The sequence below is a fragment of the Phoca vitulina genome, unplaced genomic scaffold, assembly GCF_004348235.1.
Source record: "Phoca vitulina isolate PV1807 unplaced genomic scaffold, GSC_HSeal_1.0 scaffold23, whole genome shotgun sequence".
NCBI classification, from domain to species: domain Eukaryota; kingdom Metazoa; phylum Chordata; class Mammalia; order Carnivora; family Phocidae; genus Phoca; species Phoca vitulina.
Genome location: NW_022589726.1, coordinates 16,498,940 through 16,520,171, shown reverse-complemented (window position 1 = coordinate 16,520,171; position 21,232 = coordinate 16,498,940). Strand labels below are relative to the sequence as shown.

General features: G+C 35.6%; 1 protein-coding gene across 1 annotated transcript; it reads left to right on the top strand.

Annotated features, from left to right (window-relative positions):
- The first annotated feature begins 505 nt into the window (after window positions 1–505).
- LOC116642206 (olfactory receptor 12-like) lies at window positions 506–1,453 on the top strand. Its single transcript, XM_032420389.1, has one exon. The coding sequence runs from the start codon at window positions 506–508 to the stop codon at window positions 1,451–1,453; it is 948 nt and encodes a 315-aa protein (XP_032276280.1).
- Window positions 1,454–21,232: the final 19,779 nt, after the last annotated feature.

The window sequence follows — 21,232 nt, the reverse complement described above, 5'->3', positions numbered from 1 at the left end:
CTGTGTTTTCACCCAGTTTTCCATTCCTAATGCAAAAATAACTTTGTAGGTGCTTGTTTGCTGGTTTATTTATTTGGCTAATATTTACTATGCTTTTAAGATGTTATAGTAACTGTAAATGTTTCTTTTCACACTCAGTCTCCTGTTATCCTCACAGTAGTCCTATAATGTAGGTATTATTGGTATCTTCCATCTGACAGAAGATTTCAAGGCATTGGAAATGCAGGTAGTTATCTAGGATTCTCAATCTGATTCCATAGCTTCATAGCAAATGGCATAGAATGACTGATGTCATCACTGTCCCAGACATTCTTTGTCCATCCACATTTCTCATATTATAAGGACACTAAATATATTAGAAAAAATAAGGCTATTCTGTCAGATGTGTTGCCAAGGACACCTCTCAACACTTTTTCTCTCACTGAGAACTTCAGGAACCAAAAGTTAACAAGGCATTCCACAGGCTTCATGATCATCCACTCATTTTCTCAGATAGGTCTCAGCTATGGAGGAAGAGCTGAATAGGAATTACTCAGAAGTGACTGAGTTCATTCTGCTGGGATTCAGAACAGCTCCAGACATACAGATTCTCTTATTCTTATTCTTCTTGCTGATCTACATGGTCATTGTGGTGGGAAATAGCAGCATGATAATTGTCATTAAAATAGACTCCAGACTTCATACACCTATGTATTTCTTTCTCAGAAATTTGTCCTATTTAGATCTCTGCTACTCCACAGTCATTGCTCCCAAAACTCTGGCTACTTTTTTGTCCAAAGACAAGAAAATTTCCTACAATGGCTGTGCAACACAGTTCTTTTTCTTTGCTCTCTGTGTTGGGACTGAAGGCTTTCTTCTGGCCGTGATGGCATATGATCGCTTCTCAGCCATTTGCTCGCCCTTCCTCTATCCTGTACGTATGTCTCAACAGGCTTGTGTTCGTTTGGTGATTGGCTCCTATATCTGTGGAGGCATTAACTCCATGATACAAACAGGTTTCACCTTCAGTTTGCGTTTCTGTGGAGAAATCAGATTGGACCACTTTTTCTGTGATGTCCCAGCCTTGATCAAGATCTCATGCATTGACACATCTGTGAACAAGATTGTGCTGTTCATTCTCTCTGCCCTCATCATCATCAGCACCACAACTGTCATTCTGGTTTCCTATGCTTACATCCTCTCCACTGTCTTGAAGATCCCCTCCACCCATGGCAGGAGTAAGACTTTCTCCACTTGCAGCTCTCACATCACTGTGGTGAGTTTATTCTATGGGACTGTGTTCTTCATGTATGCCCAGCCTGGGGCCATCTCCTCACCAGAGAAAAGCAAAATTATAGCTGTGTTCTATACTCTTATCATCCCTATGTTAAATCCACTGATTTATAGTCTAAGGAACAGGGAGGTGAAAAATGCTGTGAAAAGGGTACTGTTGAGAAAATTATCTTTTCATTGACACCCATCCATCTATAAAACTGTAGATAGACTAAAAGCAATATTTTCAATAATTTGTTATAGAATAGTTTCAACTGAAGCCATCCAAAAGTTTTGAAGATCAAAGTTTATTTTATTTTTATAACATCAGTAGATTCTTTAGGAATGACTTTAAAAATCAATATAGATTTTCATAATCCTACATAATTATTTCACGGTGTGATGTCTAGTTATTATGTAGTTTTGTTGTTCATGTTTTATTTACTTAGATGTATGCAAATTTGCAACTTACAAATATAGTATACTAAATTAATACACACATTCAATTTATTAATATAATATCTACAAACATATATGAATATGTGTAAATATTTACATATCCATCTATATATCAGGAGAGGGAGAAAGATGAGAGAGACACTACTGAATGTTCTATGCTCTTTGTTTTCTCCAAATCATAACCAAGCTTGCCACTGTTCAATCTTTGCAAATGAGAATTCAAGGTGCTATGATAATATAAATTATTGGCTTTGTCTAAATTATACAAAGGAGTGGTACAAAGTATTACACCGATAGTGTCCTTAATAATATCCTTCCATCATCCAAAAATTAATGATTCCAGCAAGAAGCAAAAAATAAAAATAAATAAATAAATGTGATGTGGTTGCTGTAGAACTATCTTGTCATGGGGTCTTAATAATAAATGTTTGATAATCTTTTGAGTATTACTCAGGCTTATTGGGCTCATTACTGTCTATTTATAGTCTGGGATCATTTTCACAACTTGTATATTAATTTAAAATCCTTATTTTTCTCTAGATTTGAAAAAATTATTGCTATGGAGTGACACAAAATCACATCTTAATATAATTTAATTATTGATGTCTGTGGTTATCTATACTTTGTATTATTAATCCTTAGAACTTTATCCTATTAAGTTCTTTTTAAAAATATTTTATTTATTTATTTGAGAGAGAGAACATGGCAGAGAGAGAGAGCGAGTGAGCCCAAGTGGAGGGGAAGGGCAGAAGGAGAGGGAGAAGCAGACTCCCCACTGAGCAGGAAAGGGAGCCCCATGTGCAGCTCCATCCCAGGACCCTGGGACCGTGACCTGAGTGGAAGGCAGACACTTAACCAACTGAGCCACTCAGGTGCCCCCTCTTTATGTTCTTTAATTAAATTTGCCATAGTTTTGACTTCATACCGTGAGAATTTTGAGTTTCTGGTCATTATTTTTAAAATAGTTTATAATGTGATATCTAGCTGTTACACTTATTGTTCTTAGGTTTATTGTTCTTGGGTTTTTTTGCTTAGATGTATTCAAAATTACAACTCATAAATTTAATACAGACACATATTAGAGTAATTAATGTAATATCTGCATATACATTTGCATATCTACATAATTATTTTAATCCATTTAATTAAGATCTTCTGGTTTTATTAAATTTTTGTTTCTGAATTCATATGTTGAATGCTTGGTTACTTTATTTTCTGTTTTTATTTTAATGACATATTTAAAACTTTTACATAGTTTTCCATGTAATTTGCTTTTGTTTTCATCATTATATAAATAATTTTTCTGTTTAATTTTAATGTTAAGGATTCTTTAGATGACATTTCTTATTCCAATGTACTTGACTCATTTAGATGATAACTTTTTATTGTTGATTAAATGTAAAACACAATATCTCATAGATGAAAGAGTATTTGATAAATTTTTACTCCATTTTATGATTTTAAAAACAGTGAAATCAGAAAAATAACTAAACTTCAGGGCACCTGGGTGGCTCAGTCGGTTAAGCGTCTGCCTTCAGCTCAGGTCATAATCTCAGGGTCCTGCGATCAAGCCCTGTGTTGGGCTCCCTACTCAGTGGGGAGTCTGCTTCTCCCTCTTTCTCTGCCTCTTCCCTGTTCATGTTCTCTCTCTCAATACATAAATAAAATCTTTTTTTAAAGAAAAATAACTAAACTTCATTAATCTATCAAATTGCATTTATACAAACTGAATGAATACACGTTCTAAAGGGGAAGATGTTAGACATATTTTCTTTAAAATTAGGAAAAAGACAAAATGCCCATTATCCCCAATGCATTTTAGCATTTTATTATATCTAGTAAGAGCAGTGTGATGATAAATAGAAATCTAAATTATAAGGGATTAAGTATAAGATCAAACTGTTCATTTACATGATTATCTACAAAGAAAATATGAATGTAGATGTCTGGATTAACATAAAAAATCAATTTCATGTGGTGCCTGGGTGGCTCAGATGGTTAAGCATCTGCCTTTGGCTCATGTCATGATCTTCCAGTCCTGGGATGAGCCCCACATTGGGCTCCGGCTCAGTGGGGAGTCTGCTTCTCCCTCTCCCTCCGACTCTACACCCCACTCCTGCTCTCTCTCTCTCAAATAAATAAAATCTTTTAAAAAATCAATTTCATGTCTATAGAACAATAGTGAACAACTAAAATATTTAATTAAAAGGCTACTCCATTTATATGTGTATCAGAGATTGTCAAGGATTTAGCATAATTCAGCAAAAAATGTATAAGACCTCAATGTGGAAAATTATAAAATTCTTTGGATTATGCAGTAGAAAAATATTCAAAAATTACAAAGAAGAAGGGAAGAGTGATGTCAACAAGATGATGGAATAAGCCATCCTCTTCTCATATTCCTGAACAATAATTTGGCATCCATCCAGGGACAAAAGTGCCTCTGTGGGAGGTTTGGGATCCAGGCAGGAGACTGTGCAACACTAGTGCAGTCCAAGACCATAGAGAACAGTTTTGAGATCACTGGCCCACACCCAAGCAGCTTGACTCATCAGCGTGGTCCCAGCTACAGTCCTGGAAATAGCTGTATATCCCTGAGGACTCAAATACAGCCCCTTTTGACTTGATCCTGTGACCAGTCCCATATGGCAAAGCACTCAAAGGGAATCATGTCCATCCCTGGGTTGGATAAAAGGCATAAAGACCTCTATGTTCGCTGTGGACCTGAAGTAGCTTGCAAACCAGCTCTAGCCCCTCTCAGCCAGAGTCTGGGAGCCCCCGGAGATAAGCCCACCAAACTGGGTCAGACTGTAGATTCTGAGTGGTCCTGTAATGGGGTTCCAGGCTGTCCCAGCAGCAGTTCATCAGTTGTCCTGTCGACACAGGGACTAATCAGGAAACACTCCTGTCTGCACCCACAAAGATCCTGAAAGGGCCATATACTTGACTCCAGGCCCCTACAGCCACAGTGGCCAGCAGTTCTACGGGTCCAGGGATGCAGCAGGAGACACTCCTGTCTGTGTACCTGGCAACAGATTGCTGATTGAGGACCTGACTATGGACCCTGAAGAAGATCCTTGTCCTAGTGCCACCCTCCTGAACAAGCTACTGGAGGCAGTCCCATCTACCCAGCGGCCAGACCAAATCAGTGCCCACCAAAGCCCCTGGGAATAAGCATGCCAACTACAGACCCCACTACAGACCCAGTGACAGTCTCAAATTGGCTCCAAGCCAGGACTACTGCAATTCTGGAGGTTATTCCATCAGCTCAGGGAACCAACAGAAGGACTTTACCTGCCAAAACCAGTCCATAAATCCTGGAAGAGGTCTTTGCTCCTTCAAACACGTAGACACCAAAGCAAAGCTACATGGATCATGAAGAATCAGGCAAGCATGATGACATCAACAAATGAAATTAATAAAGCTCTTGTAACTGACCCCAAAGAAATGGGGATCTACAATTTGCCTGAGAAGAATTCAAAATAATCATGATAAAGGAAACTCAATGAAATGCAGGAGAACACAGACAACTAAACAGAATCAGGAAAACAATGCATGAGCATGCTCTTTTGTAGAAAACAAGTTTTCTTCATAATTTTAATGTAAACTTATCAGCCAATCTAATAAACTTTTCTGAAAGTTTCAGCACAAAGAAAAAAATTCAAGGAAAAAAGAAATTTCCAGGGAATAAATATAGCATTGATCAATTGTGCCTTGGGAATATGAGTTGTTTCTCATCCATAGAAAAAAATGAAATAGAGAAAAAAATTTTAAAGATTACAAAGGGCTTCAATCATGTAAGAAAAGATAAGTATGTGTAAGAGTAGTTTTGCCCATTGAAGGGCACTTTATAAAAAGTAAAGTCATAAAATGCAAGCTTAAAGAATATGTTCACAGTACATGCAACCAATAAGATTATATACTGAGCTCTAGACATCTGTAAGAAAGGTACAATTAACCAGTATGGAATGGGTAAAATATTAGCACACATTTCACAGAAGAGCAAACAATATTGAAAATTTATTGGTATGTTTTATACCAATAGTGATTAGAGAAGTGGAAATCAAGATTATAATAAAATTCCATTTTACACCCATTTAATTGGAAAGAAATGAAAAAGTTCCACCATGCCAATGCTAGAGAGCACATGGTCCACAGCATGCATTCTCAACAGGAGGATGTTTTCTGTAAGGGAGAAAACATTGTTTCTTATTTTTTTAATGAACAATTTTTTGGTATCATATCCTTTTTATTTACACATGAAATAAAAATCCCGTTTCTGTATATATATCCACAGTATACAAACAGTAATACAGTATGTTTGTAGTATTAACATTTCATGGTGGGGATTATAAAAATGTACAGAATAGGCTCTTGGGGATGACAACGAAAAAATAAGATTGAATCTATAAATGGCCTACAGGCTCTATTCTACATTACATTTGGTAGTGTAAACAAGTAAAGATAATTTGGGAAGTTTGTCATTATCTCTTATAGTGCATTATTTATGCATCTTATGACACACAAACTCTATTCCTGAACAGATGCCCAAGAGAAGATCTTACACATGTAGTGGAGAAGATATGTGTAAGAATATTGATGACAGGATAGCTAACAAGATAAAAATTCCAGAAATAAAATAAAATGCTTGTCAATAGGATTTTTGATCAATGAAAATTGGTGGGTTTTTTTTTTTTAAAGATTTTATTTATTTGACTGAGAGAGACACAGCGAGAGAGGGAACACAAGCAGGGGGAGTGGGAGAAGGAGAAGCAGGCTTCCTGTGGAGCAGGGAGCCGGATGCGGGGCTCGATCCCAGGACCCTGGTATCATGACCTGAGCCGAAGGCAGACACTTAATGACTGAGTCATTCAGGCGCCTCGACAACTGGTGTTTTTACACAACAGAATATTATGCAACAAAGAAATTATAGCTATATGCACAATGAGAGTGAATCTGAGCAATAATATATTAAGGAGGAAAAGTCAGTCCCAAAACATTACATACAGAATTTGCTTTTTTAAAAAACTAAAGTCCATACTTTATTCAGATTTCATTAGTGTTTTTCTTAATATTCTTTTTTCTTTTCCAGGAGCTCTCTCAGTTTACCATATTACATTTTATTCTCATGCATCTTTAGCCTACTCTAAACTGTGACAATTTTTCAGACCTTCCTTATTTTTGATAATCCTGATAGTTTTGAGGAGTACTGATCAGTTATTTTGTAGAATGCCTCTCAGTTGGGGTTGTCTGAAATTTTTTCTTATGGCCTGACTGGGGTTGTGGGTTTTTGGAAGGAAGACCATACAGGTGAAGTGTCATTCTCAACACATCATATCAAGGTTACATAGGGCACGTACCATTAACATTACTTAATCCCTGACAATGTTAACCTTTATCACCTGGCTAAGACAGTGCTTATCAAGTTTTTCCTCTGTAGAGTTACTTTTTCTCTTCATCCTGTTCTCTTTCAAAGCAAATCACTCAGTGTAGCTTCCTCTTAAGGAGTGGGGAGTTAAGCTTTACTCCTTGAGGGGTGTGTATACATAAATTACATGGAATTCTGTATGTGGTACTGTTTAATAAAGGCAACTGAAATAAAAATAATTAGGAAGACATATGTATTTACTCAAATTATATTAAATGTTAGCAACTGAATGATTAACAAGGGAGTCAGAATATTACCTTGGGATGGGAGGACGCAGGTATGAAAGGAAAGGAAAAAGCGTGGTTACTGTCCACATGTTGTCTGAAGTTGATAGTGTAGCATGAAACAAGGATTACCATAAATCCCTTTCCGTACACTTGAAGTTCAAATGTATTAAAATTATAATGTAGTATTATTCCGTGTGTGCTTAATAACTTTCCCCAGAATCCCACCTGAGACATTATTAATATTTTTGTTTCTTCTTTTTAGTTTGCAGTTTGTTTTTTCTTTAACCTTTGCAACCCTCTCTACTTGCAGTGTTCAGTTCTCTTTCTTCCCAGTTTTTTTTTAATAAGTTTTATAAGTCAAAAACATTTTCTCCTAGGTTTCCCAAGCATTTTATATTTTGGGTTTTGCATCTATTTCTATGATGCATTTTGAGTTAATTTTTTATGTGGTGAGAGGTATAAATAAATTTCATTTTTTGCATATGGATATCCAATTGTTCCAGCACTTTGTTGAAAAGATTATCTTTTTCCACTGAATTGCTTTTGTGTCTTTGCTGAAAAATCAAATGACCATATAGCAGTAGATCAATTTTTGGACTCTCTTGCTTTGGTCTATTTGGATATCTTGATGTAAATTCCAAATGGTTTTGATTTGTAATGTCTTAGAGTTGTAACACTAGTATTAAAATTATTTAAGACTCCAACTTGTTCTTTTTCAAGTTGTTTTGGCAATCCTAGTTCCTTTGAATTTCTATGTAAAACTTTAGAATAAACTTACCAATATCTACACAAAACTTGGGATTTTGATTCAAATTGATTTGAATTCATAGATCAATTTAAGTGTAACAAATCTCTTAGTATCATTGAGTCTTCCAATGAATGACTATGGCACATTTTTCCACTTATTTAGGTCTTCTGTAATTTCTCTTCGCAATGTTTTCTAGTTTTTAGTGAACCGGGCTTACACATTTGTTAGATTTATCACTAAATATTTAATATTGTTAGTCTATCAAAAATTGTATTTTTTTTGTAGAATAAAGTTCTGCTCAAACTCCCCTAGAAAATAAAGTAGAAATAATATACCCCAACTCATTATGAGGCCAACATTTCTTTGATAACATATCCATCTCTCATGAATATATATGCAAAAATTCTTGATAAAATTTTAGAAAAATCAAATCCATAATATATAAAAAGGATACTGCATCATGACCAGTAAAGTTTATCCCAGGAGAGTAAGGTTGGTTGGACACTTACTAATTCTGGTAGTTTTTCTGTAGATTCTATTGAATTTAATGCATAGATTATCATGTCATCTGCTAATAAATGAGGTTTTACCCTTCTTCCTTTTAATTTGGATGCCTTTAATACCTTTTTCTTACTGTGTTGCACTTTCTTGAACCCCAATTCAATGGTGAAGAGAGGTGGTGAGCCAGATATTCTTGTCTTTTTCCTGGTGTTAGCAGAAAATTCTTTCACTATTAGGTATGATGTTAATTGTTGTTTCATTTTAGATGCTTTTGGTGAGGTGTGGAGCTTCCTTTATATTATAATTTTATTATAGCTTGCATCAGAAATGGAGGTTGAATTTTTCCTTATCAATAAATATTATTGTGGGTTTTCATTTTTAGTCTGTTAGTAGGCTGAATAACATCCACTAGTTTTCTCATCAGGTTGTATGTTTATGATCTCACCAAAAAGATGTTAAGTGGCAGTGTCATTTGGAAATTTAAGTATCCTTAAAAGAAATTTGTACATCTTTTTTTTCCTTCTTAATTCATCAGGGCTATAATGTGTTATTTTTTTTAATTAAGAATTTCTCTCTTTGGCTAGAGCTCAAGCAGTGGTGTGTATCAAAACTTAGTGGCTTAAAACAACAAACATTAAAAAGCTATCATTCAATGTTTTTAGTCAAATGGTGTTTCATGGCTTCACTTACATATCTGCCTGTTTGCTGATGGGTGGTTGGCTGTGTTTGAGGGCTATAGGCCACGTGTCTCATTATCTAGAATATTAATCCCATCTCCTTAACATGATGATGGGCACAGAGTTCACAAATATAGCAAGAGGGGAATTTGCAAATCCTCATAAAGGTTAAAAATTCCCACAACATCAATGGCACCACATTATATAAGTTGATGTAATTCACAAGGCCATCCTAGATTCAAAATAGAGAGAAGTAAACTTCACCTCTTTGTAAGAAGGAGCTGGAAAATATCAGAGTGATATTTGTCATTAACTACAAAGTGGTATCCACCCGTTGAAGGGCGTAGAGTAACAAGTTAGAAAGAGCAAGTGTCCCTGGTGAATGGACAACTACTCCACAATTCTTGCATTGTTTATCTCGGGAAATCAGGTTTTTGAAAGGGAAATAAATGTACAGTTTATGTAAGCCACATTGATTTTGTGATTAATGAACCAACAACTTTCAAGAATCATGCTTGCAAATATGCAATTTCAACCTGGTTTCCTCTGTAGGGGAGTCAAAGCTTTACTTCTGCCCATCTCTGCTCTTCATCTGGGACTCAAATGAAAAGACAGATCAACAAGAGAAAAAAAACAGTTTATTACTGAGTGCAGTGCACATCACATGGGAGAAACCTAAAATAAAAGTAAGTTAAAATGGTGATTTAGAATTCCGGTTTATATAGCATCCTCAACAAACAACAGTAAATTTACAGAGAAATGACTGGACAAGGGAAAGCAGTTTGAGGCTTCCACAGTGGCAAACTGAGAGAAGGGAAATATATGTCAGAAAACACTAATGGAGTAAGTTTTATTTGCAGATTTCTGGTGCCATCTCTGGGCTGGTAAGAGTTTGTCTTCAGTAAAAGAAGAATTTATTTCTTTAGGCAAAAGGGAGAGCTTTTTCTGGATTGTTTCTTAATTGCCTTTAACTCAAAATACTTTTTATGTCATGGAGGCATATTTTGGGATGACATTTTGATTTCCTTCATTCCCCCAGATAGAGATGCTGGGTGATTGCTTTTCCCACACCACAGATTTGAGGTTTATATCCCAGGAAGTGTAAAACAAAAGATTTATAGATTTGGAGACAGCACAGAACATGAGTGGGCTTCATACCAAAAGATCAAGCAATTAAAACTATAAACAAATGTGAGATGCTTTGGGATTCCTCCCACACTTGAATACCAGAATACTGGCTATCAGACTGCTATCCAAAATCCAGTAATTCACACTTCCCAAAGGAGAGACTCAAATATACCAAAATTGAGAATTTACCAATAAATCAGTCAGATTACAGTAAATTCTCAAAGCAATAAAAAATCATGTTCTGTAAATAATGAAAATGTGCATTTTAGACATTTTGTCTTTATCAAGAGCCTTCAATAAGCAATGTGCCAAATAAATGTGGAAAGATTAAAGGCACAAACAAACAAAAGCATTAAATAAAAATATATGGAAGAAATGTACAGTGTAGCAGAGTCTCTTTTGCAACTTCTGAACTCAGTCGTAGCAAGAAAACAACCATAGATAATCATGAATTAATGAGCATGGCAGAGTTCCCACCAAACTTTGTTGACACTGAAATGTGGAACACATATCATTTTCTTGTGTCATAAAATATTCTTCTTTTTATTTTTTCCAATCATTTAAAATTATATATTTAAAAGTGAAAAATATATTTAACTCACAGTCATATAAAAACTTGTGGCTGGTCAGATTTGACCCAAGGGCTATATAGTTTGCTGACTCCTGACTTAAACAGTTATCTTTCAGAGAAATTATAAATGAGAAAATAAGGTTTTATTTTACCATCATTTATTCCATTTTGAAACTTTCAATTTCTGTAGATTCAAGTGTCTGGCCTGTATTATATTACTTCCATATGAAATATTTCCGTACACATTTTTTTTTAGTGGGGAATAAATTCTTTGTTTTAATCTTAGTCTTTCTTCTTTATATCTGAAGGATATTTTCATTGGATATAGATTCTAGGTCTGTAGCTTCAATTTTTTCTTTTTCCAGCAGTTTAAAAATGTTACTCTATTGTTTCCTTGTTTGCATGGTTTCCTATGAGAACTTTTCTGTTTTCCTATTCTTATCCTTATTTCTTTTCTGGCCGCCTTCATGATTTTCTCTCTGTCTTTGGTTTTAAGTAGTTTGGATATGATATGTCTATGTGCAGTATTTATCCTGGTTGATGTTCTCTGAACTTCACGAATCTCTGGTTTTGTGTCTGTCACTTATTTTGGAAAATTTTTAGCCACCCAGGCACTTTATTTATCAAACTTACCTGCAAACTTATCTTCAAAGTTTTCTGTAACTTATTTGAGATTTCACTTACACATGTGTCACACTGTTTCATATTGTCCCACAGTTATTGGGTGTTCTGCTTTCTCTTTTAAAAATGTCTTAGCTCTTTGCACTTCATTTTAAATAACTTATATTGATTTATCTTCATGTTCATTAATTCTAATAATTTTGGGGAGATGTGTGAAGTATACTAATGAGAATATCAAAGGCATTTTTCATCTAGGTTACTGTATTGATTTCTAGCATTTTCATTTTTTTCTTTATAGCTCCCATCTTTCCCCTAAAATTAAATTTATGATCTTTCATGTTGTCATTATTTCCATCACAGCCATTGACTTATTAATCAAAGTTACTTTAAATTCTCTGCCAGAGGGGCGCCTGGGTGGTGCAGTCAGTTAAGCCTCTGACTCTTGGTTTCCCCTCAGGTCCTGATTTCAGGGTTGGGAGATGGAGCCCTGCATCAGGCTCAGGGCCTGCTTAAGATTCTTTCTCCCTCTCCTTCTGCCCCTCCCCCACTCTCCCTCTCTAAAATAAATAAAATCTTTTAAATAAATAAATGAATGAATGAATGAAGAAATAAATTCTCTGCCAGAGAGTTACAGATAAGTTGAAAAACTAGTAAAAAAGAGTTTCCTTAAAAATCCCTGCTTCCCATAATGTTAATGTTTTGCATAATCATGGAGTAATTATCAAGAATAGAAAACTAAACAGTATATTGCCTAAACCTTATGGCTAAAGACAAAAGGTCATACCCAACTGCTGAAATCTAGTAGGGAAAACTGTTTTTCACGGTTTTGTTTTTAATTCAAAAATATTTGATTCATCCTTTTTTCATTATTGTGGAGATCTAAACATGTTTAATAGTTTGTGACCAGTGGTTTACTTGGTAACAGATTATAGATTTTACAAATATGAGGGAACTGTTGTCATGGCTCAGAAGCTCAAGGGGACCCTAGAGCCAAGAATGATGAAGGGTGGACCCATGAGAAGCTGGACTTCAAGCTGCACTTCAGCTGTCCCTCAGACTTGGTCGCAACGCCCTGCTGCGGTAAGACCTTTGCCCAGTTGCGGGAGTCTGGGGACCTGAGTGAGCATGGCAATAGTATGTCCTTCCCAAAATCTGTTTTCAGCACCATTTTTTTGCCTCCATGTACAGCTGCTCCCTCCAGGGCCACCATGCCCCGCCTCCTGGTGAAGAAGGGAAGTCCCTATCAGTCAATGGGAATGCAGCGACCCGACACTGCTGGGCACCTTGCTGGAGGGGAGGAAAGCGAGGCTGGCCGAGAGCTGAGCCCGGCCTACGACCCCGCCGGGACAGGGCACTCGGCCTGGGTCCACCGTGGCCGCCATTCAGGTGGCAAAGTGATACGTTTCGTTGGTTTATCTTGTCATTTTTACTTTGACTCTTCGCACTGTCTTTGGGAAGAAGCCCTGACGCAGCCCGCAACCGGCAGGGGCTCTGGTAGCTAGGCTGGCTGCCTGAGCTGCAAGCATAACCGCTGTCCAGGCTGAGGCACTCAGTGGATGGCACGGGGTGGCGTGTCCTGCTTCTGTGAGGCCATCCGACTCCCCAAAGTCCCCCAGATACCCTTCCCGGGGACACCTGTTCACCGCAGAGACTCTCCCCTTCACCCTACAGCCTCATGGGTCAGGCCGAGGGGTATTGAAGGCCTCTGTTGTGTTCTCTGCGTCCCACCCGTCTGTTCATGTGCTGGGCGGGGGACTGCCACCCGGGGTGGGGGTCTAGTCGGCATCCCTGATGGAGCAGGACCTGGACCTTGTTGGTTTACATTTGTTTTCCTATTCAGTGAAATGTGTCTTGGTTGGCATTGTTTGGTAAGTGGTGGGACTGATTGGGATTCCAGGTCCCTCCTGTCGCTGAAGGCTCCGCAAGGTTTATCCCACATTATGCTCACAGCTGCCGGGAAGGCCCAGCTCTGGGATAGCCCCCGCCCCTGGAATGTACCTCACGGGCTGGGCAAGGGGACTCCGGACCACCCCCCATAAGATGCACTTCCTTATATATGCACTTAGGGATGATGGTCCTCAATGATGTGACTTCTTTTTGAAGAACACGGTCACTTTAGCATGTAATCTATTACAGAATCCTGTGCAGTGGTTCTAGAACCTCAAAATTGTGTGATGTGTTATATAAGAATTGATTTGATGTTGACACGGATAAAGGAGAGAGAGACATATCACCCTGCTATAATGATTTTGTGTCAAGATAATCCAATAAACTTGTAAAACAGAAACAAATATGAGGGAATTGTTAATGGGCTTTTCTGGTTTTTGACCTTTTATTTATTTTCAGAGAATGTTATCTGCATATATATTTCTAATTGCGATGAATATGACTTGATTGCCTAATACATGATTTTTTTTTTTTTTTTTTTTTTTGGTAACTGTCCCTTATATGCTGAAGAAGAAACTGTTTTTTTTGTTTTGTTTTGTTTTGGGGACACACACACATAATATGTGTGCTATTTATATATGTTCCTGCATGTCTATTGTATTAATCTTGTTACTTGTACTTCTCTACATTTTTCTGATTTCTTGTCTGCTTTATTTTTTAATATTTAGTGAGATATGTGATGCTCTCCTACTACGATGGTGAACTTGGCAATTTGTTTCTGTAATATGCTTTCTATATAGAAGCTATTTTATTAATTACAATTCGAGAATAGTTTTATTTTGTTCTAAATTTCATTTTTATCAATATAAGAATATTTCTATTTTAATAATATCCTTATTACATTGGTGTCTTTAATTTATCTACGCACTTTTTTTTTTAGATTTTTAAAAAATTTATTTGAGAGAGAGAGAGTGCACAAGCAGGGGGAGGTGGTGGGGGAGAGGTAGAGGGAGAAGCAGACTCCCCACCCCCGAGCAGGGATCCCGATATGGGCTCGATCCCAGGACCCCAAGATCATGACCCAAGCTGAAGGCAGATGCTTAACTGACTGGGGCCACCCAGGTGCCCCATTATCTATGCATTTTAACTAAATCAGAAGTTGACAAAATGTTTTATACAACCCCCAGAAAGGTAGAGAGTTCCAGTAGCTCTTCATCTTTGCCAATGCTTATCTGTCTTCTTGCTATTAGCCAGTCTACTTTGTGGAAAGTGGTATTACACAGTGATTTTAACTTTAATTTCCATACTAATAATGCCAAATTAGTATGTTTCCATGAACTCATTGGCCATTAGTGGTCAAATAAATGAATGTTCTTTTGCTCATTTTCATGGTGATATGTTTGCCTTTTAATTTTTGAGTTATAGGTGTTCTTATATATTCAAGATAAAAGATCTTGGGGTTGTGAGTTCAAGCCCCATGTTGGGCACAGAGCTTACTTAAAAATAAAATAAAATAAAATCTTGATATAGGATATTTCCATATTCCAAAAAAGATTTTCATACACCTTTACAGTCAACCCCCTTACTCCATCCTTAGCCTCTAAGAATCACTGATCAGCTCTGTCACTATATTTAATTTTCTAGAATTGCATACAAATTGAATCACACAGTATTTATTTACTTTTTTGTAATAACATCTTTTTCTTAGCATAATGCTTTAGAGATTTATTTATGTTAATAAATATGCTAATATCAGCAGCTTGCTCTTTTCATTGCTAAGTAGCATTTTATTATATAGATGTACTGTAATTTATCTATCAACCTATTGAAACTGAATTTGGTTTACTTTCTTTTTTTTTAACATTTATGGAAAAAGTTGCTGTGAACAATTGTATACATAACTTCATGATGACATATATTTTAAGTTCCCTTAATAAAATATTTGGGATGAGATTACTGGTTTAGATAAGTGCGTATTTAACTTTAATGATACTCCAAACTGGTTTACAAAGTGGCTATGCATTTTCCATTACCACCAGCAATGTATGAAAGTTCAAGTTGCTCCAAATCCTTATCAGTACTTGGTATTCTCAGTGTTTTTAACTTTAGTCATTCTAGTGGATATGTATTGACTTAACATTATCCTGATGACTAGTGATGTTAGGGATCTTTTCATTTGATTGTTTAACATTCATATATCATGCCTGGTAATGTTTCTGTTAAAGATTTTGTCTATCGTTTTTGTTTTTTTTTTTTTGCCTTTAATTTTTGAGTTGTAGAAGTTTTTTATATGTTGTACATAACTTATAATAGATAAATGTTTTTTCAAATATTTTCTCCCAATCCATAGCTGGCCTTCTTCTACCTCTCAGCTTTTGGTAACCACCATTCTCCTTTCTATCTCTATGATTTTGACCACTTTAACTATTTCATATGAGTGGAATCATATAGGATTTGTCTTTTTGTCTGGTGACTGGCTTATATCACTTAGCAAAATGCCTTCAAAGTTAATGTATGTTGTAGCATATGTCAGAATTTCCTTCCTTTTTAAGGCTGAATAATATTCTATTGTATGTATATATCATATTTTGCTTATCCATTCATCCATTGATAGGCACTTGGCTCCATTGATAGGCTTCCATGTTTTAGCTATTGTGAATTATACTGCTAGAAACATGGGTGTACAAATATCCCTTTGAGACCCTGCTTTTAATTCTTTTGAACATATACCTAGAAGTGGAATTGCTGGATCATATGGTAGTTCTATTTTTAATTTTTTGAAGAACCCACTATGCAGATCTTGCTCACCTTATATTGGGGTTACATTCGGATAAACCCATCATAAATTGAAAATAACAGAAGTTGAAAATGCATTTAATACACCTAATCTATTGAACATCATAGCTTAGCCCAGCCTACCTTAAATGTGCTCAAAACATTTACGTTAGCCTATGGTTGGGCATACTCATATAACACAAAGTCTATTTTATAATAAAGGGTTGAATATCTCATGTAATTTATTGAATATTGTCCTGAAAGTGAAAAACAGAATGGTTGTATAGATACAGAATTGATGTAATGGTATTGATAGTTTACCTTCATGACTGTGTGGTTGACTGGGAGCAGTAGCTCACTGCTGAGGCCCAGCATCATGAGAGTATCGTACCACATCTCTCTTACCTGGCAAAAGATCAAAATTCAAAGTAGAGTTTCTACTGAATGCATATTACTTTTGCACGATTATAAGTCAAAAAATAGTAAGTTGAACCATCATAAATTGGGGACCATCTGTATTGTTTTCCAAAGCTGTACAACCTTACATTTCCACCAAAAGTGTCCATGGTTCCAATTTCTCCTCATCCTCACGAATACTTTCTTTCTTTCTTTCTTTTTTTTTCTTAATAGTAGCCATCCTAATGGGTAAGATGTGATAGCTCATTGTAGGTTTGATATGCATCTCCCTAATGATTAGTGCTATTGAGCATCTTTTCATGTGATTATTTGTCATTTGTATATTGTCATTGGTATATGTCTATCAATTTCTTTGTCCATTTTTGAGTTATGTTTTTTGTTTTTGTTGTTAAATTTTAGGAGTTCTCTATTCTGAGTACTAGTCACTTATCAGATATGTGATTTGAAAATATATTCACCCATTTGGGGAACTGTATCTTTATTCTGTTGATAACGTCTTTTGAAGCAAAAGATTTTTAAATTTTCATAAAGACTATTTTGCCTATATTTTCTTTTGTTCTCTATGCTTTTGTATCGTATCAATAAATATCAATAAATCATTGACAGATTCATTATGGCTTTAGCTTTATCTCAGTTATCTTAAAATTATTTTTCTCAGTATCATTTAATGTAAAACCATTTGGTTAAAATTTTTTTCTTTTTTTTTTTTTAATTCTCACTTTGGTTCATGGATTTTTAGACGTTATTTAACTCCAGCTATTTGGAGATTTTCTAGATGTATTATTATTATTGTTATAAATTTCTTTTTATTTTTATGTTATGTTAATCACCATACATTACATCATTAGTTTTTGATGTAGTGTAATTATTGTTATAGATTTCTAATTAAATTACCATTTTCCTATTGTGAATTGAACCAAGAAATAGTGTGAAGAAGTAAACCATGGCAATTTTTGAAGACTCATTTAATAATAATAATGATAACTTGTGTTGGCGAGTAGGATTGTGAAATTAAAATGAATAATTTAAAATAATTAACAAATCTCTTGTTTTAGATGTTGGTTTTTAGTTCCTCTAAAATATGATAGGTACCTGGTGTTTTGAGTTGAATGTGGTTCAGCCTGGGAACAGGAAATGGTGGATGCATTAGTTTGCCTGGAGTTTTTAAATCAGTATGTAAAAGAGTTTGTGACATAAGGCTGGAATTCTAATGGATTTTAAATGAGAAATACCTGCAATGTAAAATGATGAGCCCACGTGCACACTTCTTTTTGGTCCCAATCACTACAAGAATCCAGCTCTTCTTATTCCAAGTTCCTATTTTTTTCCACAATACTTTACCTACATTTAGATTAGGGATTAGATAGGAGAAAAATAATTTTATTTATTTATTTATTTATTTATCTATTTATTTATTTGACAGAGAGAGACACAGCGAGAGAGGGAACACAAGCAGGGGGAGTGGGAGAGGGAGAAGCAGGTTTCGCGCAGAGCAGGGAGCCCGATGCGGGGCTCGATCCCAGGACCCTGGGACCATGACCTGAGCCGAAGGCAGACGCTTAATGACTGAGCCACCCAGGCGCCCCAGGAGAAAATTAATTCTTGATAACTAGGTTTCTCCCCCAATCCTAAGAATTTGTATAATTGATGGAGAAATATTCTTATTATTTATTTTTATTTATTTTTTTTTTTGAGGGGTGTCTCATCTTAATTATGCGAAAGGACAAAATCCCTTTAAGATACCCTTTTCACCTAAAGTCTTTAATGCACTTTCTGGGGTTTACAGTCAAAAGAAATTTACATCTTCAATTCAGCAAACCCCGGAGACCAATCAGAAACTCACACAACACTCCTCTATTGTTGCCATTAATCATCTTTATCTTTGGAGAATATTTATATAAATATTTTTAATTCAAGATGAAGTCATCCTCAGGGTAGCATGCTTGAAGCCAGTTTACTCTGATGGTTTCCAAATAGTGTGATTCCCACTGGATGTCTAAAATAATACTCCATTTTCACAGTTAAGTGTACCAGTTAGAGGGATACCTACGAGAGAAAGAATCATGCCTTTAAGAAGGTTAATGAGAAGATGGGATCCCACTGGTCTCAAGATACAATTGGGGTGTAGGGTAGATAATTCCTCAAACTTTTTCAGACAGATTGATCTTGTTTTGGCATAATTAACTATAGGTTACATCAGGGCAACCAGATGATTCCCACTGGTGGAATGAAACTTTTATATCCTGCTATGAATTATCTTAAATATAGTCCATGTAAAATAACTCTTGATTTTAATCGGTCTCATTGGGCCTTATTAAAAAGTGAATTTAGTCAAAGAACTAAATTAGAAAGAACCTTAGGAAATCCCTGAATAGGTGATTACAGAGTAACTCAAGCTTGAAATAGTTTTAAGCGACACATTAAATGTTAAAAAATATAGTCAGAGACAAGTGTTTCCTTAAATTTTCATACTTGTCATACACACACAGATAGACACAACACACACATGCACTCACAAGTTCTCATGGGAAGATGCTAATATTAGAGTAGTTGCCAAAGAGTCCACATGTTAAAAGTAACTTTAATATATATGCAAACACTAATTTCTGACTCTTCCATGAAAAATTACATCTGCCCTTGACCACATATCTCATAAAAAAAATTTATTTGAAGGAGCAATTTATAGCTTCCAGTTTAAACTCATTTTACATTCCTTAATCCCTGGAAGTTAGTTTAGAATTTATTTATATTTATTATTCCTTCAGTGGAAATAGTGATCTTATATTATTCATCATGTTTAATAAACATAACTTAGAATAAGTGTGAAAAAATAAAAGCTATTTTTCTGAAACTGTTTCCTTTACGTGTATACAAATTTGAACTACAGTTTCTCTTACTTCTAGAACACACATGTAAAATGATATTTTACCCAATTTCCTGAATGTTAAAATATATTTTTTTCTTTTAAAATCAGTTTGAATGACAAGATACAATTAAACAATTTCTCTTGAGATGCTGCAAAAATTTTATGGGAGAGTTCAAAGAAGATATTTCCATTAGTCAATCAGACAAACATGTTACAATCTTTACTTCCCTCAATTGATATACTACTATTATTTGCAATCCCTTCAAGCTTTTAAATACATATATTATGTATATATTTATATACATATATTATATATAAAAACCTTTATATATAACCATTATATAATGTATATATTCTTTATGTATATATATATACATATTATATATATTATATATATATATATAAAAACACTCAGGGCTATTGTTTGATTGATTAGACTGAGTAGTTGTTTTGAACTACATTAGAAACTATGTTGAGTATGATGCACTATTTTCACCTAGCCCCTTTAACAAGAGTAGCCACAAAACAGAAGAATGAATTAATTTCAACATTAAGGCTCCTAAGACTTGTGATCAATTAAATAACAAAATCACATCACAAACAACCTGTAATAACAATTAAGTATGCACAGCATTTGAGGAATGGCTATCAAAAACATCCTTATTCAAATCTTCTCAAAGACATCTATTATGCTCAGTCATCTTAAAAGAGTTCTTAGCATCTCCCCCACCACGAGTTAGTGATAACACTAGAAGATAGTTATAGGGAGGAATTCCAAGACTGTAATGACTAAAGTTGGTAAATATGAAAGAAGAGAGGGAAATTATGCGAATAAGGAGTCTGTAATTTACCTAAAATAATGCAAAATGCACTGCCTTCAAAAATATGAAATTCTCATTTGATGAAACTAGTCAAGTATAGCCTAACTGGTTATTGATTTAGGAAGTAACAACACACTATGTTAACTGGTGGTCAAAAATGAGATATTTTATACCTTCTGGTTGAGGCTAATCCCAAACACTAAATAATTAAGCTATAATTTACATGTTTCTTTTACATTTCCCAGAATCTTCTATCACTTAGAGATGGGGGATTTCTTATTCTAAGTAAGAGATGTAGTGTTCTAAAGTTTTAAAAATTTTGAAGATTTTGGGGCACCTGGGTGGCACAGTCAAGTTAAAGCATGGGACTCTTGGTTTTAGCTCAGGTCATGATCTCAGGGTCATTATTTCAGGGTCCTGAGATTGAGCCCTGCATCAGGCTTATGCTCAGCAGGAGTCTGCTTAAGACTCTCTCTTCCGAGGAGGAGCAAGATGGCGGAGGAGTAGGAGACCTAAATTTCGTCTGGTCCCAGGAATTCAGCTAGATAGGGATCAAACCATTCTGAACATCTACGAATTCAACAAGAGATTGAAGAAAAGAATAACAGCAACTCTCTGAACAGAAAAGTGACCACTTTCTGGAAGGTAGGACCTGCGGAGAAGTGAATCCAAGGCGATATTCGAGAAGGTAGACCGCGGGGGAGGGGGTCGCCGTCAGCCGCTACCAGGAAGTAATAGAGCAGCGGAGCACAAAATCAGAACTTTTAGAAGTCTGCTCCACTGAGGGATGTCACTCCAGTGGCTAAGCAGGGAACCCTCGCTGGGACAGTGTGGTCTCAGGACCCTCGGGGTCAC

Coding starts and splice junctions, on each gene's coding strand:
- LOC116642206 (XM_032420389.1), top strand. CDS start 506: ATGGAGGAAGAGCTGAATAGGAATTACTCAGAAGTGACTGAGTTCATT.